Source organism: Orcinus orca, chromosome 1 (genome assembly GCF_937001465.1).
Source record: "Orcinus orca chromosome 1, mOrcOrc1.1, whole genome shotgun sequence".
Lineage (NCBI taxonomy): Eukaryota > Metazoa > Chordata > Mammalia > Artiodactyla > Delphinidae > Orcinus > Orcinus orca.
Genome location: NC_064559.1, coordinates 53,839,968 through 53,856,041, shown reverse-complemented (window position 1 = coordinate 53,856,041; position 16,074 = coordinate 53,839,968). Strand labels below are relative to the sequence as shown.

Sequence of the window (16,074 nt, the reverse complement as noted above, 5' to 3'; positions counted from 1 at the left end):
ACCTTTATCTCTCCCCTGGAACCCCGGGATCTCCCCTAATAGTAACCAAAGGACTAATGTAACTCTGGAGACCCTCAGAGCCCTGCTTTGGCACTACGGCTGGCACCTCTCCTCATGAGTGACGTCCTACCTGCTGATACATACTGTGAATAACGTATTGTAAATATCACCCCTCACTCTACCGTAGGATGGGGGGGTGACACCAAATGATATAGTTCACATGAAAACACTTTGAAAACTGTAAAGGGCTGAATACATATTCATCCTGTCCATAATTCCCAGGAAGGGATCGGAGCCCTGAAGGAAGGGAGGGGCCTATTTCCTAGTTGTAGTTCACCCTCTGATTCATTGAAGGCTGGGGAGGGACTTAGTGAGGAGGGTTTGAGATGCTCATGAGCTGCCTGAAAAGAGCCCACGTAAAAGTTCACGTGGATTGCAGGATGGCAAGAGGGAGTGGTTCTCACAAGCATTCTTAAAGTGACTTGTCCAAATTTCTCCCTGTAGCAGCCTGGGATTCAATTTGCAGCTCTTTGAATCACACACACTGTCAGCCGTGCTCTCCTGGCCGGCCCTATCGCTCACAATTAGAAGCCCATTTCACTCGAGCTTAGCTTTGCAGGTGCCCCCCTAGGTAGGACAAGAGCAGCCAGGGAGTTAAGGGCAGGGGGAGGAGAACAGGCTCACTGGAACGAGGGTTTGCACAATCTGGCATTTATGGAAAATTGGATGTGCTAATGAACCTGAGATCCATCAGGGCTTTCTGAAGGCAGGACTGTCTCTATCAACAGGCCAATTAGCACACAATTATTTTCTCCTGAAAGCTTATCTGAGGCGCTCTTTGAATGCTTGCGCCTGAGTGAGCTGCACTTTCCATTACCTCTGGGGGCCCTCTTTAGAATCCGCCAAAGCTGTCTGCCTCTTCTACAGGGAGAGGCATGGGGTTCTCCGCTCCAACCTGCCAGGGACTCTGGGGCTTTCATCACTCGGGGGGAGGGGTCCTCAGCTCATCCTGCTTATCAAGTCAGTGCTCAGGCAATGTCTGCAAGAGGACCCTCTCCAGCTCCCCTTCTCCTTCCCACCTCCTTGCTTCTCTAGGGAAGACAGAGGTGGCTCAGAGCAGAGTAGCAGGGGAAAGAGCAATGACTTTGGGATCTAGTAAAACCTGAGTGAGCCTTCCTCACTCGTGGAGATCTGGCTTGAGTCATTTCCTCTAACAGGAAATGATCAGGGGGATCATGGTCTTTGTCTCTTCTTCATTCCTGTCCTTGTGCCACGATTAACACAGTGGAGCTACTCACACCCTTTCAATGACTTACCTAATTGATTATCCTCTTGTAGAACTGACCTTTGGAAATAGCAAAGTAAAGGTCAGAAAATCGCATCAGAGCCGGCCCCAGAATATTGAACAAGATCGTGGTGGCGGGGGCGGGGGTTGGGAAGCAGATGGGTTGGTGGTAGATAGGTAGGCATAGTGGTAGGATAAAGGGGAGGAAAGTGGCTGTGCTATATGTGCCCCCTTGGGGGTCGTCCTACTTCTGCGTAAGGTGTGTAGCTTTCTCACCTGTTGCTGGTGAGTGTTCAACTCAGGAGTGGGTGGACAGAAAAGCCAGGGCAGAACTCAGGACAGTATGGTGGCCAGCTTACCTGGAGGTGGGGACAGGCAAATCTCCCAAATACCACACTCAGCATCCCACTCTGCCCTTCAGCCCATCCCATTCCAAGAGAGGCAGGGTTCCCCAGAGTAGCTGGGCTAGTCCTTGGCCATAGCTCTTCTTATAGGAATTTTTGCACCGTGTGGATAAAGAAGACTTTACCTTGACATAAGCCTGACTCTGCATTCCCACTGCAGTTTGACAACTAGCCACTCACCAACTCACCCAATACAGAGACATTATTCAGCACCAAGTGCCCACCTGTGGAGGGAGGTAGGCTCACGTGGAACACCAGGATTATAGAAACATGTTTCCTTGTCTGTAAACTCCTTATGGTAGTGGCTGTCTTACTGTGAGTTTTGGATTCTCTTTGAATATGTAATAGATGAATAAATGAGTGAAAGAATAAATGAATGAGTCAAATGAATCGTAGCCCTGCAGGTGACTAGCTGTGTGACCTTGAAGAAATCATTTAACCTATCTGGCCTTGGTTTCCTTATCTGTAATATGGGATAATAATATCTAAAGTGTATACAATTTGTCTTAGCCCATGTTCACCTTCTGAAGAGAGGGCAGATCACTAAAATACTTTGGATGAACTGGTCTGTTTACACTTGTTTTTTAGGGTGATACTATCTAAATGGGTTTACCTCATTTTAATTTTCTGCAGCCCTTTGACATGCCCTCACAGGAGGCCCGGGGCTTTGAACTGGAGTCTGAGGACTAAAAAGTCAAAACCCTGTTTCAGCTAACTCAGCAGCTCTGTGGTCTCGGGTACTGTAACTCCCAGAACCTTGGTTTCCTTCTTTGAAGGGTGATAGGAGTGGGATTTGTCTCCGAGTTAGTGGGAAGGTTAAATGGCATGATCTTGGAGGATGAACTTGGAAACTGTGCAGAGGTTTCCTGCCTCTGTCATGGCCTTGATCCCGTCCCCGATCCATGCCGGGTCTTGCTGCCTCTCATGCACTGTGTCTATTGCTTCCCCTTGGTCTTGGTCTGCAGTTACCTCTTTTTCTCCCAAATCCCCCCTTCCCTCGCATCCCTCCTCATCCTTCAAGACCAATTTATGGGTCACCTTCTCCATGCAGCCTTCTCAGACTGCTTTAAGCTACACGGTTCTCTCCCGTCTCTCTCTTTACTGTATTAGTCTGTGTCATACCATCTCTCACTTAATTACTCTCTTCCATGTGTATTTTTTAAGACCAAGTATACTAAATTCTCTTTAAACATGTCACTTACACTTTGGTATTCACCACGGTAACTAGTAGGACGGCAGACAGTTACACTACACACTTTCCAGCCCATGGGTTGTAGATCATGCTGCCCCTTCTTTTTTTTTTTGGCCGTGCCATTCAATCCCTGGTTTTAGTTTTCCCCAACCAGGGATTGAACCCGGCCTCTCAGCAGTGAAAACCCAGAGTCCTAACCACTGGACCACCAGGGATGCTGCCCCTTCTTTTTCTCAGAGTACTTTCCCTCCCTTCTCTTCTTGTCCACTTTCTACTCATCTTTAAAGACCAACTCAGTTGGTGTCCCCTCTGCAACTCCTTCTCTTGTTTAGAGCTGAGGTTTCCTCAGGGCTCCTCGTGGCACTTTGCGCCGGCTCGATGTGGATGTGTATCAGTCAGTTGTATATGTACCTGCCTCCCCCACAGGGTGTAACCTCCTGGAGGACACACTACATAACTTGTACACCTTTGTGCACACCTCTCCACCCCCCGAAGCCTGGAACAGATTACTCATACATTCTCTAATTTATTGAGTACCTGCTATGCGCCAGGCACCCTGTTGAGTGCTGTTGACAACCTCGTGAGCAAAATAACTATGAGCTTACCTCTGTAGAGCCTTTAGTGTGTGGAGGACCCAGGCTTTAACTAAATACTCGCAGAAAAGGATGGAAAACTGCAAGTTGTATGCTTGTTGCGGAGCCGAGGTGCCCGGAGCTAGGAGAGAAGGTCAGAGGTCTCAGGGCCAATTTCCTTGAAGAACTCCGAGAAAGGCACTCTGTGAATGTTTGCTAAATGGTAGGGAATTGAACAGTGGCTGCCCAATAAATACTCGTTGATTGGTTGATTGATTTTTGGCAAAGCCTCTGGAGATCCTGAGAAGAAAGGGCCTCGGGTCCCCATCATTCTTATTACATAATTATTTCAGTGCATTTAAAGCTCCCCATTTTTCATCTTATACTTTAAACATCAGGGAAAAACCGATAGGCCAACTTTATAATATTTTAAAATGACTGCGGTGTTTTGGAATATTACATAGCTATAAGAGTTTATGTATATTTAATATGCTTATTAAAATATGCAGTAAGCCCATGGCTGATTTTCTCTAAGGACGTCTCAGTGCCGAGGTGGGATTTAAATGTTTAATATTAATAATAATACTCATATTTCTCTAGTGCTTTTCATCTTCGGGATCCCTAAAGCCTGTGAGCATCACATCAAGTGGATGCAGCTGGGCTTGCCAGCGGGCTGACAGCATCCTCATCTGCCCTCCTTTCTTCCTCTGGGGGAGGAGAAGGGGGAACTCCAACACAAAGGTTCCAGCTTCCACTGCCTACGTTGAGTTTCCTCTTCCCAGACTCAAATTCCCTCTGGCTCCCTCTGAAAGGCTTCCAATTATGTACAACTCCTGCCGCCAGCCCTATACCACTGATACTCCCTGTCTTAGAACAAGGGAAAAAGTGGCTTTATGCTCCTGGGGTAGGGAGATACATGCCTTTCCTTGGGCTGGTCCAGGACAGGACATAGAGCCTGAGATTGGCTGACCGGAAAAGGGAAGTGCAAAGGGAAGGTCTCAGCTTGTTATATAAACCCACCCCCTGCCCTTCCTTCTCTAGGTCACGGAGACCAGGACCGGTCCCCTGGGCTGCAGCAACTACGACAACCTGGACTCGGTCAGCTCTGTCCTGGTACAGAGTCCGGAGAACAAAGTGCAGTTACTCGGTAAGGAGCCCTGTGACGTTTTTACACTTTCCATACACGGTAAAAAACAACAACAACAACAACAACTTAGATCACCAAAAGGAAAAAGTCCTGCCTGCCCCATTTGGCTAAACCCTTCTGAAGACAAGAACTACCACTAGTTCTGGAACTTGTATTTAACAACTTTCCATCATTCTTTTGAGAAAACTTCTGACGTGGTTCACTTTACACCTCGACCATTGCTCAAACCACTGGACACCCAAATCCTCCCACCTCCCATCCTTCCCAGGACCTCTGTCACTATCCTACAGCAACAGCACATCCATCATCATACACATTGATCTCGTTGGCGATCTCCTTTGTTGTCCAAAGAACCCTCTGCTTTATCCTAAGTACACATTGGGGAGTAGCTGGCCTTTGCAGAGTGGTTATGGGGTACCGTCTCTAGCTTGACTAAGAGCTACACAAACTGTGGGACCATTGGTTACCCTGAGAGTGTTCCCTGCTTTCTGTTACTAGTCTGCAGTCTTCAATGGGAGATCAAAGCCAGGAGAAGAGTTTGAGAAGAATAGGAGCCTTAACTGGGGACAGAACAGGCAGAAACAGAAAAGCGAAAGGAAGGGGAACGACCCTAGGTCTGGAGCTGGGAGATAAGGGGAGGCACTCAGCTCCTGCTGTCTGTCCCCCAAGCATCCTGGGGGCAGAGCCATGCAAACTGATTCAGACAGAGCTGTTTGGCAATGGGAAAAGTTCATTCTTCTTAAGGCCTGAGTTGGACTCTGTTTAGGATATTATTGTCTTGGTATTATAAAATCGATAGCCGTCACCCAGGATCTATGATTACAAATTCCAGGCAACCTGAGCCAGACGTAACCCCTCAGTGCTTTAGGCATCAAGAAGCATACAAAAAGGAGGAAAAGACTCCTGTATTTAAAGCCGCCCAATGCAATTAGCATCCCTCTTCTCTTAGGTCCCTGGATGGGCTGAAGTTCAGAGTGTCTGGTGGTTCATTTGGAATAGTTTATGCTATTTAATTTTATAGCCCATCACTCATGCAGACATTGCTCGGGGCACTTATTTTGTAGCAATAGGAAATGCTAGGAGGAGGAGGGAGCTAATGGGGGAGGTGAAAGGAAAGGACTTGGAGAGGGCTGAGTGTTGAAAGCAAGCGTGTGTGGACAGCGTGCATGGGGAGGGCTGCTCAAGTGCCACTGTGGGCACATCGTCAAGAAAGGAAGGTTTAGCAGCCGTTCAGAACAGGAGGTAGATCACAAACAAGAACAACAAACATCTACCACGGCTGCAATTCTAAATTATATTTTGAGGTCTGCCGAGACTGGGTTACATACTTTGGGCTCTCTGATTTCCTGCCAAGGACAAGGTCAAGGGTGTGACAATAAAGAGCTGGCAGATATCTGATGAAAGGGGAGCTCATCCCGTCCAGAAGTCCTCGCGTCCCTCCCTCTCCTGGCACAGTTTCTCCCAGTGTCCCTGCTGGGAGAGCCTCCTGCAGGTCTGACCTCGAACCGGGCTGGGCTGCAACCAAAGGCATGCCCGTCCTTCACTCACCTCTGGATATGCTTCCAACAGCCGCCCTGTGTGGCTTGAAGCCAACTAGGAGTCTATTCTGCCGCTGGTGAACCAATATCCACCACAGATGGGTAGGAAAACTGAAGCTTGGAGCAATTTAGGGGGTTATATTCAAGACCAGAGGCAGCTAATTAGAAAAGAGAGCTGAGAGACATTCATATCTATCCAGGCTCAACTGAACTTGGGGCATCCATCGCCGTCTTGCTTTCACATCGCGTTAAGGGTTAAACCCTGAGATAAGGCAGCCAGTCCCAGTTATGCAGTATGACCCAATGGGACAAGGACAGGGTCTGACACCAAACTGACTTTCCCAGCACTGTGACTTGGGCAGGTCACCGTGGTCACTGGACTGGGATTTCCTCATTATAAGAGCCTCAGTATGACCACAGTGTTGCTTGTAGTTGTATATGGAAAGTGCTTGCTGTAGAGCCTGGCCACTGTGTACCCACACCACCTTGTCCCTACCTCCTAAGCAGGACAGCCTCCTTGGTCATCGGGGCTAAGGTGGGAGGCCCAGGAGGGTCAGCATTCAGAAGTATCCTAGGAGGCCTGCCTCTCACCTCAGAGAAGCTAGAAACAGGATGGCAATTGGAGGCAGAGCAAAAAAGCCCATCACGCCTTGATTCTTCCCCCACGAGGGCTATAAGCTCTTCCTTTATCTGAAACATCTTCCCATTTCCATCCTAGAAATGCTGACACGTAGCCAATAAGCCCGTTCATATGATATGCACGCTCTCAATTTGGCTGATGTGAGGGGTTTGACTAAGCCTTGAGCTTTGACGTGCCCCATCTGTCACTGGGACAGCAATAACCCTGTGTCCCAACCAGCTCAGCAGGATCGGGGCCTGGGGTGGCCATTCTTGGGCCCAGCATGCACAAGTCAGCAGAACCCCAGCTGGGGATCCTGCAGCCTTGGGTGTGGGAAACTGAGTACTCCCTGGCCCTGCCCGGCAGTTCCCCGACTCGTCCTTTCCTTAGGCCTGCAGGTGCTGCTGCCCGAGTACCTGCGGGAGCGCTTCGTGACCGCTGCGCTCAGCTACATCACATGCAGCTCTGAGGGCGAGCTCATCTGCAAGGAGAATGACTGTTGGTGCAAGTGCAGCCCCACCTTCCCAGAATGCAACTGTCCTGACGCTGACATCCAGGCCATGGAGGACAGCCTGCTGCAGATCCAGGACTCCTGGGTGACTCACAACCAGCAGTTTGAGGAGTCAGGTGAGCAGTCAGTCAGCCCAGATTTCCTCCCTGTCAATGGGAGGTGGCTGAGAGGTACGGGGTAAGAACCCGGGGCGCTCAGCTTGGCTCCTGGCTCAGCCACTTAACTGGCTGGGTGACCTCCAGCAGGTTATATGACCACCCCAAGTCTGAACTCATTTTCTTTTTTTGTATATGCAAACAGACCTAATACCTACCAAAGTGATGCGTTTCAAGGACTTAATAAGCTAAGGTAAATATAATTGAGGCCATAGGCCTTGTCTGTCTTGTTTGCCACAGATTCCACAGTGCCTGCACACAAGGTGCACAGTGAATATTTGTTGAATGAATGAGGCACACGGCATGTTTCTAGGAGGCACCGAGTACATGCTGGTGATTGCTTATTGCAGGTATAACTGATATCAATGTCACCTTGAGACTAAGATTCAGAGGGCTTGGTTTTGAGTTCTTATTCCGTGTTATGGCTTGAATGTTTGTATCCCCTCAAATTCATATGTGGAAAATCTGATGCCCAAGGTGATGGTATTAGGAGGTGGGGACTTTGGGATTTGATTAGGTCCTAAGGGCCGAGCCCTCATGAACGGGATCAGTGCTCATATAAAAGAGGCCCCAGAGAGATCCCTTACCTCTTCCAACATGTGAGGACCCAGCAAGAATTTCGCCATCTGCAACCCAGAAGAGGGCCTTCACCAGAACCTGCCAGCAGCCTCCTGATCCTGGACTTCTGGCCTCTGAAAATACATTTCTGTTGTTTACGCCACCCAGTCTGTGGTATTTTGTTATAACATCTTGGACAGACCTCACACACTCTATTACTGATCCTTTGTCTAACTTTGCTTTAGCCCTGAAGCTCCTCAGTGCCTCCATTTCTTCATCTGTAAATGAGGGAAAATGATAATAATAGGTGGATGGATGGCCCATATGGAGCAATGTAGATAAAGTATAAAGAACTCTGCGTGATACACTCATACATTTCAGTATTAAATGAATAATAGTTATATGGATGTATCTCAAAAAAACAATACTGGATAAAACAAAGCAAATGAAAAAGGTTATGTATTATATATACATAATTGTATTTAAATAACATTTATATGTAATACTGTAATAACATTAAATATAATACATATTTAGTACTATTTATTTGATGTTTAAAACATACTAGCCAATACTTAGTATTTTTATGGATAAATAGATTTTTAGAAAACGTTAAAAAATATATGATAGTAATAAAACATTCAAGAGAGTAGTTACATCTAGATAAAGATGGAGGGGGAAGTTTAAGGCCTTCAAGTATATTTGCTTTGCCATATTTCTTTTTAAAAAAAATCTGAATTCAATATGGCAAAATGGCAAACTCTAGATGGTGGGCACATGGGAGTTTATCTTGTTATTCTCTGTGCTGTTTTGTATACCTAAGTGTTTCACAAAAAGAACTATGCACACACTACTAGTTGTTAATGTCATTACTAGGTGTGATTTTTCCAGTCATCTGGGTGGGGGATGAAGAACCAGGGACTTGAGAAATCAGAATGAACTGAGGCTCCGGCATTGCCATCTCAGGTCTTAAACAAGGCATTCAGTTGCTAAGGAGAGTATCATATTCCGGCCCCCCAGCTGCATTGGACCAATGGTGGTGGGATGCGTTAGGTAATGCTAGAGGGTGTGGGAAAGGACTTTGGGCTTTCAGCACTATGGATTACTGCCAGTGAGTGAAGGAGGACTGTCCAGACCCCCATCAGGAGACGTGATGGCTGCAGGTTCCAAGTAAAAGCAGGTGCATAGACAGAGATCTGAGCGTGAATTCAGAAAACACATTGTGCCCAGGAAGCTCTGAGGAGGACTCAGACTTGCAGCAGGAGCTAAGAACCAGAAAGCACATTGCTTCCGGGTTAGTTTCAAGAAAGAATGGGTGTCTGGCCAAGAGGTAAATCTCAAGAGAGGAAAGGTGTCCTAGAGTCAGAGAGAAGGACATGGAGGGAAGAGGCTGGTCTCAGGGACTGAAAGGCTTCTAAGAAGACTTCTGAGCTGGGTGCTCCCTCTTCTGTGTCTGCATTTGCCAGTCTTGTCCGCCCTCACCTTCATGAATGCCTCACACCTTCCCTAAGGGTGCGGTGGTGTGATTGAAGAAGATTGTGCATGAATTATAAGGCGGTATAAAGGGCAAGAGAGATGCTTCCCAAGGTCATTGGCTCTGTGGGTGGTGACAGAGATGTGTTTTGAAATTCAGAAGCATATTAGAAACAGGAAGGTTGGGAAAGAATCCATATCTTAAGGTATGTCAATCATCTCTGAATAAGGATGTTTGAAAAGAAAGAAATAGAAGGGCCCGGGAGGGTGGATGTGAAGCCTCCTTTCTCATACAGTGACTGAAGGGCGGGCTGGGTCTGGGGGGAGGGGGAGGTCCTCCTGATGGGCACCCATTCAGGTGCCCCTCAGCTCAGCTCTCGTGTTCTTACCCACAGAGGAATTCCAGGCCCTGCTGAAGCGGCTGCCGGACGACAGGTTCCTGAACTCCACAGCCATCTCCCAGTTCTGGGCCATGGACACCAGCCTCCAGCACCGCTACCAGCAGCTGGGAGTCAGCTTGAAAGTGCTGTTCAAGAAGACCCATCGGATCGTCCGCCGGCTCTTCAACCTCTGCAAGCGCTGTCACCGGCAGCCCCGCTTCCGCCTGCCCAAGGAGAGGTGAGCGCCCCAGATGCCCGAGCCAGAGCGCGTCACCCATGACGGCCACTGAGGCCGGGGAGGGCCCCTGTCCAACACAGCAGAGCTGGGAATGCTGACGCACACACGGCCTGTTAGCGTCTCCTATTATCTTGACATACTTGCGTGTCATTCTCAGTTATGAGTTGCATCTGAAGTGGGAGAGAGAGAGAAAAAACAGAGAGGCTAATTTTACTTTTATATAAATTATAGTCGATTCGAATGTTATTCTAATAATACTCTAATTCTCACTTACTCATTTCTATTTTAGTAAGTCTTTTAGGAAAGAAAAGGGTGGAGTTAAAGCTTTCAGACCAATTGCGTATGATGAGAAACACACACAATAGATTGTTTCCAGCAAGTGACTCTGCTCTGAGTCATAGGAGGGAAGCGAGCTGAGGGCCTGTGCCCTCAGGAACAGAGTGGGGCTGGATTGTCACAGGCCCTCACGCCTCCATCTGCTCCTTCACACGTGCATCCAACAAGCCTTTATTAAGTCCACCTCGCATGTCCTAATATTAAGCAGTGAGGGATATTTGTTAATTGAGAAGATATAATAAATATACAGGAACGTCAAAATTATAAAATTATTATGTGGCAGCCGCTTAAAAGCATGTTCGTGGACCGTAAATCAAAGGCATGGTCTAATAATAGTAAAGGTCAGAGAGAAAAGCCACCCAGGAGAAGGACCTCTTGGCCAGATTGTGTGGGAGGAAATGGAAGTGGGCTGGTACGTGTGAGCCAGAGCATTCCAGGAGGGGGCGCTGCCCTCACAGCAACCCAGGGGTGCACTTCTAACTGAGGCACAGGTAACGAGGGACATATGAGTGAGAGGACAGACCGGCAAGGGCATTTGAGAAAGGTTCTTTTTTTTTTTTTTTTCCCCCAACACATAGTTAGGAAATGCTTACCAGGCACCAGGAACAATCCTAGTTTCTGAGAATACGTTGGGGAATAATGCAGGGTCCCTGCTTTCACGGCATATGCAGGGAAGCCATCTCTGAACAGGTCAACAATAAATAAACACAATCCACTTTGATAATGAACATTGCTGTGAATCACATCAAAGCAGGGTGATGTGACAGAGAGGGACTGGGCGGTGCTTTGGACAGGGGAGTGGCTGAAGACCTCTTTGAGGAGGTATCCTAAGAGCTGAAGTCTAAACCTTAAGAGGGAGCCAGCCATAGAAAAGTCCTATCCTTGGTGGGAGGTTTCTAGAAAGGACAGAGACTGTGAAGGGGGAAAGAGGTTGGCATGACATTGGAAAGTTTGGAGAGCCAGTTGTTGGAAGATCTTATTTAAGAGGCTGAAAACTAGATTGGATACGAAAGGCGCTGCAGATCTTCTGTAGGCTTTTGAATAAGGGAATGAGGTGGTACTTTGGAGGGAGGAAGTAATTTGTTTGGTTATCCCAAAGGGGTAAAGTAGGGTTTCTGTCATTCAGAGAACCTGGGGCTTGTATCTTCCTTATCACCTATTAGTCAAATCTCCTGCCACCCTCAGGGAAGCAGCAGTGTGTGGCTTCCTATGACTCTTGCTTCATTTTTATCCCCCCTCCCAAAGGTCTTTGTCCTACTGGTGGAACCGTATCCAGTCCCTCCTCTACTGTGGAGAGAGCACCTTCCCTGGCACCTTCCTGGAACAGAGCCACAGCTGCACCTGCCCCTACGACCAGTCCTCCTGCCAGGGCCCCATCCCTTGTGCCTTGGGCGAAGGGCCCGCCTGTGCCCACTGTGCCCCAGACAACAGCACACGCTGTGGGAGCTGCAACCCAGGCTACGTGCTCGCCCAGGGCTTGTGCCGCCCCGAGGTGGCCGAGTCGCTGGAGAACTTTCTGGGGCTGGAGACAGACCTGCAGGACCTGGAGCTGAAGTACCTGCTGCAGAAGTGGGACAGCCGCATCGAGGTGCATTCCATCTTCATCAGCAATGACATGCGCCTGGGCAGCTGGTTCGACCCTTCCTGGAGGAAACGCATGCTGCTCACCCTGAAGAGCAACAAGTACAAGCCCGGGCTGGTGCACGTGATGCTGGCCCTGTCCCTGCAGATCTGCCTCACCAAGAACAGCACCCTGGAGCCTGTCATGGCCATCTACGTCAACCCCTTTGGGGGCAGCCACTCTGAGAGCTGGTTCATGCCCGTGAACGAGGGCAGTTTCCCAGACTGGGAAAGGACTAATGTGGATGCTGCTGCCCAGTGCCAAAACTGGACTATTACCTTGGGCAACAGGTGGAAGACCTTCTTTGAGACAGTCCATGTTTACCTGCGGAGCCGAATCAAGTCCCTGGACGACAGCTCCAATGAGACGATCTACTACGAGCCTCTGGAGATGACCGACCCCTCCAAGAACTTGGGCTACATGAAAATCAACACGTTGCAGGTCTTTGGCTACAGCCTGCCCTTTGACCCGGATGCCATCCGGGACTTAATTCTCCAGTTAGACTACCCGTATACTCAAGGTTCCCAGGACTCTGCCCTCTTGCAGCTCATCGAGCTTAGGGACCGGGTCAACCAGCTTTCCCCACCTGGCAAGGTGCGGCTTGACCTTTTCTCCTGCCTGCTCCGGCATCGGCTCAAACTGGCCAACAATGAGGTGGGCAGGATCCAGTCGTCTCTGAGGGCTTTCAACTCCAAGCTGCCAAACCCTGTGGAGTATGAGACAGGCAAACTCTGTAGCTAATGGGGGACCCACTCCAGTGCCGGGCAGGGAGGGGATCCATGAATCCGGGGTGCAAAGATCTAAGCCCTCACCTTAGTGCCAACGGGGTGTTCCCTTAAGACTGCACCCAGCAGATGGGACTCGGGGCTTGAACTGAAGCAGGCAGGAGAGAAGGAAACAGCCGCCGCACACATGCACACACCACGCGTGTGCACACGCGCACACATTCACAAGGGGAGGCGAGCACTCAGCAGCCTTGTATCTGTGAAGCCGGTGCTTTCTCATGAATGCAGTTGAAGGAGAGGGAGCCAGGGAGAGCTTCAGAAAAGGAACCAGCCCAACTGCGCAACACACAAATTCTTAAAAGTGATTCTCAGCATTCCAGGAAGCAAGAGGGAACAACAATGGGAGAGGTGGGAGCACCGCCTCCCCCTCCGTGGAGTCACTTTTGTATTCTTTTTAGCCAGATTTCTTAAATGGCGTTGTTTCATGATTCCCCACAGTGGTTCTTACTTTTTGTTCGCTGCCTCCTCTGAGCCCTCCAGACACAGACCGTTCCTCAAGCCAGCTCCCTTGGGGAAACAGGAAGCGACACCCACGGAGGACCACTCAGGGCAGCCAGGCAGCCCTGCTGCCCTCCCTCTCCCTCGGCCCCCTTGCTTCCTTGGCCTCCCCAGTGTCAGGGCCTGGCTGGCTCCACGTTCCCCTTGTGGTCCAGCCAGAGCTCCTCTCCCAACAGCATCTGTTCTGTCCAAGAAAGCAGCTCTGTCAAGTTAGAGACAATGTATAAGGAAATGTTCTTTTTAAAAAACAGAAAAACAAAAAATATTTATTTTGTGATTGTTTTTCTTGTCAATCTGCTCCAGCCACATGAACGTATGAGTAAAAACTTGCCTGGTTTAATATATATATATGTTTTAAAAAGGCTGTTTTTTAGGGGAAAAAATGAGAGAGAAAAGAGAGGGGGAAAAAAGAGTATAGTTCCCTGGGCTGCCTGGATTTTTAAAAATTGGGTGTCCATGGATGGAGGCTATTGCTATGTAGGAGGCTGGTTGATCTGTGTACACACAAGTGCATGCATGTCTGGCTTGAATGTGTGTGTGTGTGTGTGTGTGTGTGTGTGTGTGTGTGTGTGAGAGAGAGAGAGAGAGAGAGAGAGAGAGAGAGAGAGAGGGAGGGAGGGAGGGAGGGAGGGAGAGAGAGGGAGAGGGAGAGGGAGGGAGGGAGAGGGAGAGGGAGAGAGAGAGAGAAATTGACATTAAATAAAGAATGGAGTGAGGCAAAACTCTTTCCAGAGAGTTACCTCGCTTGCCCACCTCCTTTTTTCCCAGGTGTGAGGGCTAACACAGGTCTGACAACCAGGATAGGCCACTATCAGGAGAGTAGTAGAGAAGTTCTTGCTTTCTAGGAGAACTGTAGCCTCTGTGCCTAGGGCAAATGCCTGCTAACAGGGGTTTCTCTTTGCCTGCACTGCTGTGGACATCAGGAGAAGTTTTCATCTTCTGCATCTTATGGTCTGGGATTGCCTTTGAGGAAATTGGGAACCATGCAGACATGGCCTTGGTTTTCTCCATTCTGTCTGATTACTACTTTCCCAGCCTAAAAGTCAGGTTTGACATAAGCCACACAGAACAATGCATCATTCTCCCTTAGTGCCTCCCCCAGGTGGTATGAGAAGCATTTTATAGCAGATCTTTTAGAGAACCAATTCTCTGTCTGTTCTCCACATGATCCAAGTACAGTGTGTAGGCATGACAACCCCCATCTTATTCAGGCGAAAGTCACCATGTAAATACTAAGTACCTCATTCCTTACCTGTGGTACATCTTGGTCGGTACAAAATGAATTGGGAGACAGGATGGTCATGTCTCTCTGCCCAGAGCCATCTTCGTTTATTTTTGCAAAGAGAGGAATTCAGCAGTCTATTACTGTCCCATCCATCCAGGAGGACCTGAAATCCTTGATAGATAAGCAGCCTAGGGCATTTCTTTCTTCACAACTCCCCTGAAGGCTTCTACTGTAGAAATACAGAGTGATGGAATGATTTAGGGATGAACACAGGTATTGGCTGCCTATTTCTGGTTCAGCCGCTGCTTACTTTGGGCAGTTTATGTCAAGCTCCTCGTCTGTGGAAGATGAAACCAACAGATGTCATTTTCATCAGTGGGGGTGTTGATGTGCCAAAGGAGTGTGCATTTGTTGGGAAAGGGGTTGCAACTGGTAGGAAGGCTTTGATACCTTCCCAGGATGGGGTTTGAGAGGTAAGGCAGATAGGAGAGTCTGATTGTAGCATTCTGAGTGTGCATATCTATATGCTGTAGGAGTGGGTGGGCAGAGGCTTTCACCCACAAACTAAAGGCACACCGTGCACAGCAATATTCGGAGTGGGGAGGAAAGCAATTGAGAAAGCGCTGTGCACAAAATTAGCAGTTGCATCCTCAGTAGCGTGAAGGTAGTTGTCCCAGTGGGAACTGAGTCAGTACACGAGGGCGCACATCCCACCTGAGCCAGTCGCACAGCTGAGGGGTGGGAACCCTCAGCTGTCAGTCTCTGAATCAGAGAGCAGACGGGGGGAAAAGCCCACCTATAGAGTTATTAGGAAGGATGCTGCATCTCCTTACCTCAGACTCCTTGTCTTAGGAAGGCTCTGGGAAGATGCTGGTATGATATGGTTTTAGAAATATACAAAGATTTCCACTGCTTGCCTGCTGGAAGGTTTAAACCATGAAGCTGAGTGTATCAACTCCATCTAAAAGTACTATTACACGTTGGTAAATATTTAGGAGTGCCCTTCTGAGCCCAGAAGCAAGTACCATATTGATAGAGGGTCTAAAAGACATTAATAATTAATTACAGTAGTAGACATGTTTATATTTGACCTACTTACCTGATATCTGTGACAGATGTCTGACTCCTCCGTTCCAAGGCAGTGATGGGGTATCTGGTGTAGAAGAGCTTGGATCAAAGCAGCAGACCAAAGACTTGGCTTCCACAAGGCAGGTGGAGGAAGTCGGCGGGTGGGGGGGGGGGGCGGGGTAAAGGATGGGCAGGATTTCTTAAGAGGCTTTTAAAAGCTTGAAACCATGAATTCAGCATGAGTTTCTCAGAAAGCTAGGCTGAGAAATGCCATAAGGAAAGGCTGTCCCCAAATGATTGCCTTAAGAGTCTATAATAATCAGAAGATGTGAGTTATCTTTTCTCAGACACGGTTGCAAATCAAGAATTGTCATTAATTAATTAGTACTAGGTTTGTCAATGTTGGTGAACTCATCGTGGAATTAAGAGCCAAATCACAATTCAGTTACTAGATAGAACAATCGGAAAT

At 48.4% G+C, this 16,074-nt stretch overlaps 1 protein-coding gene across 3 annotated transcripts in view; it reads left to right on the top strand.

Annotated features, from left to right (window-relative positions):
- The window catches only part of BRINP2 (BMP/retinoic acid inducible neural specific 2), a 117,783-nt gene extending 104,127 nt beyond the window's left edge, over nucleotides 1-13,656 (top strand). For all 3 annotated transcript variants that reach the window (XM_004269792.3, XM_049715632.1, XM_049715633.1), the window contains 4 exons: nucleotides 4,495-4,600; nucleotides 7,148-7,384; nucleotides 9,850-10,072; nucleotides 11,654-13,656. In XM_004269792.3, coding sequence (XP_004269840.1) covers nucleotides 4,495-4,600; nucleotides 7,148-7,384; nucleotides 9,850-10,072; nucleotides 11,654-12,770 — 1,683 coding nt within the window. In that variant the 3' untranslated portion in view covers nucleotides 12,771-13,656. The remainder of the gene's footprint in view (nucleotides 1-4,494; nucleotides 4,601-7,147; nucleotides 7,385-9,849; nucleotides 10,073-11,653) is intronic.
- The last annotated feature ends 2,418 nt before the right edge of the window (nucleotides 13,657-16,074 follow it).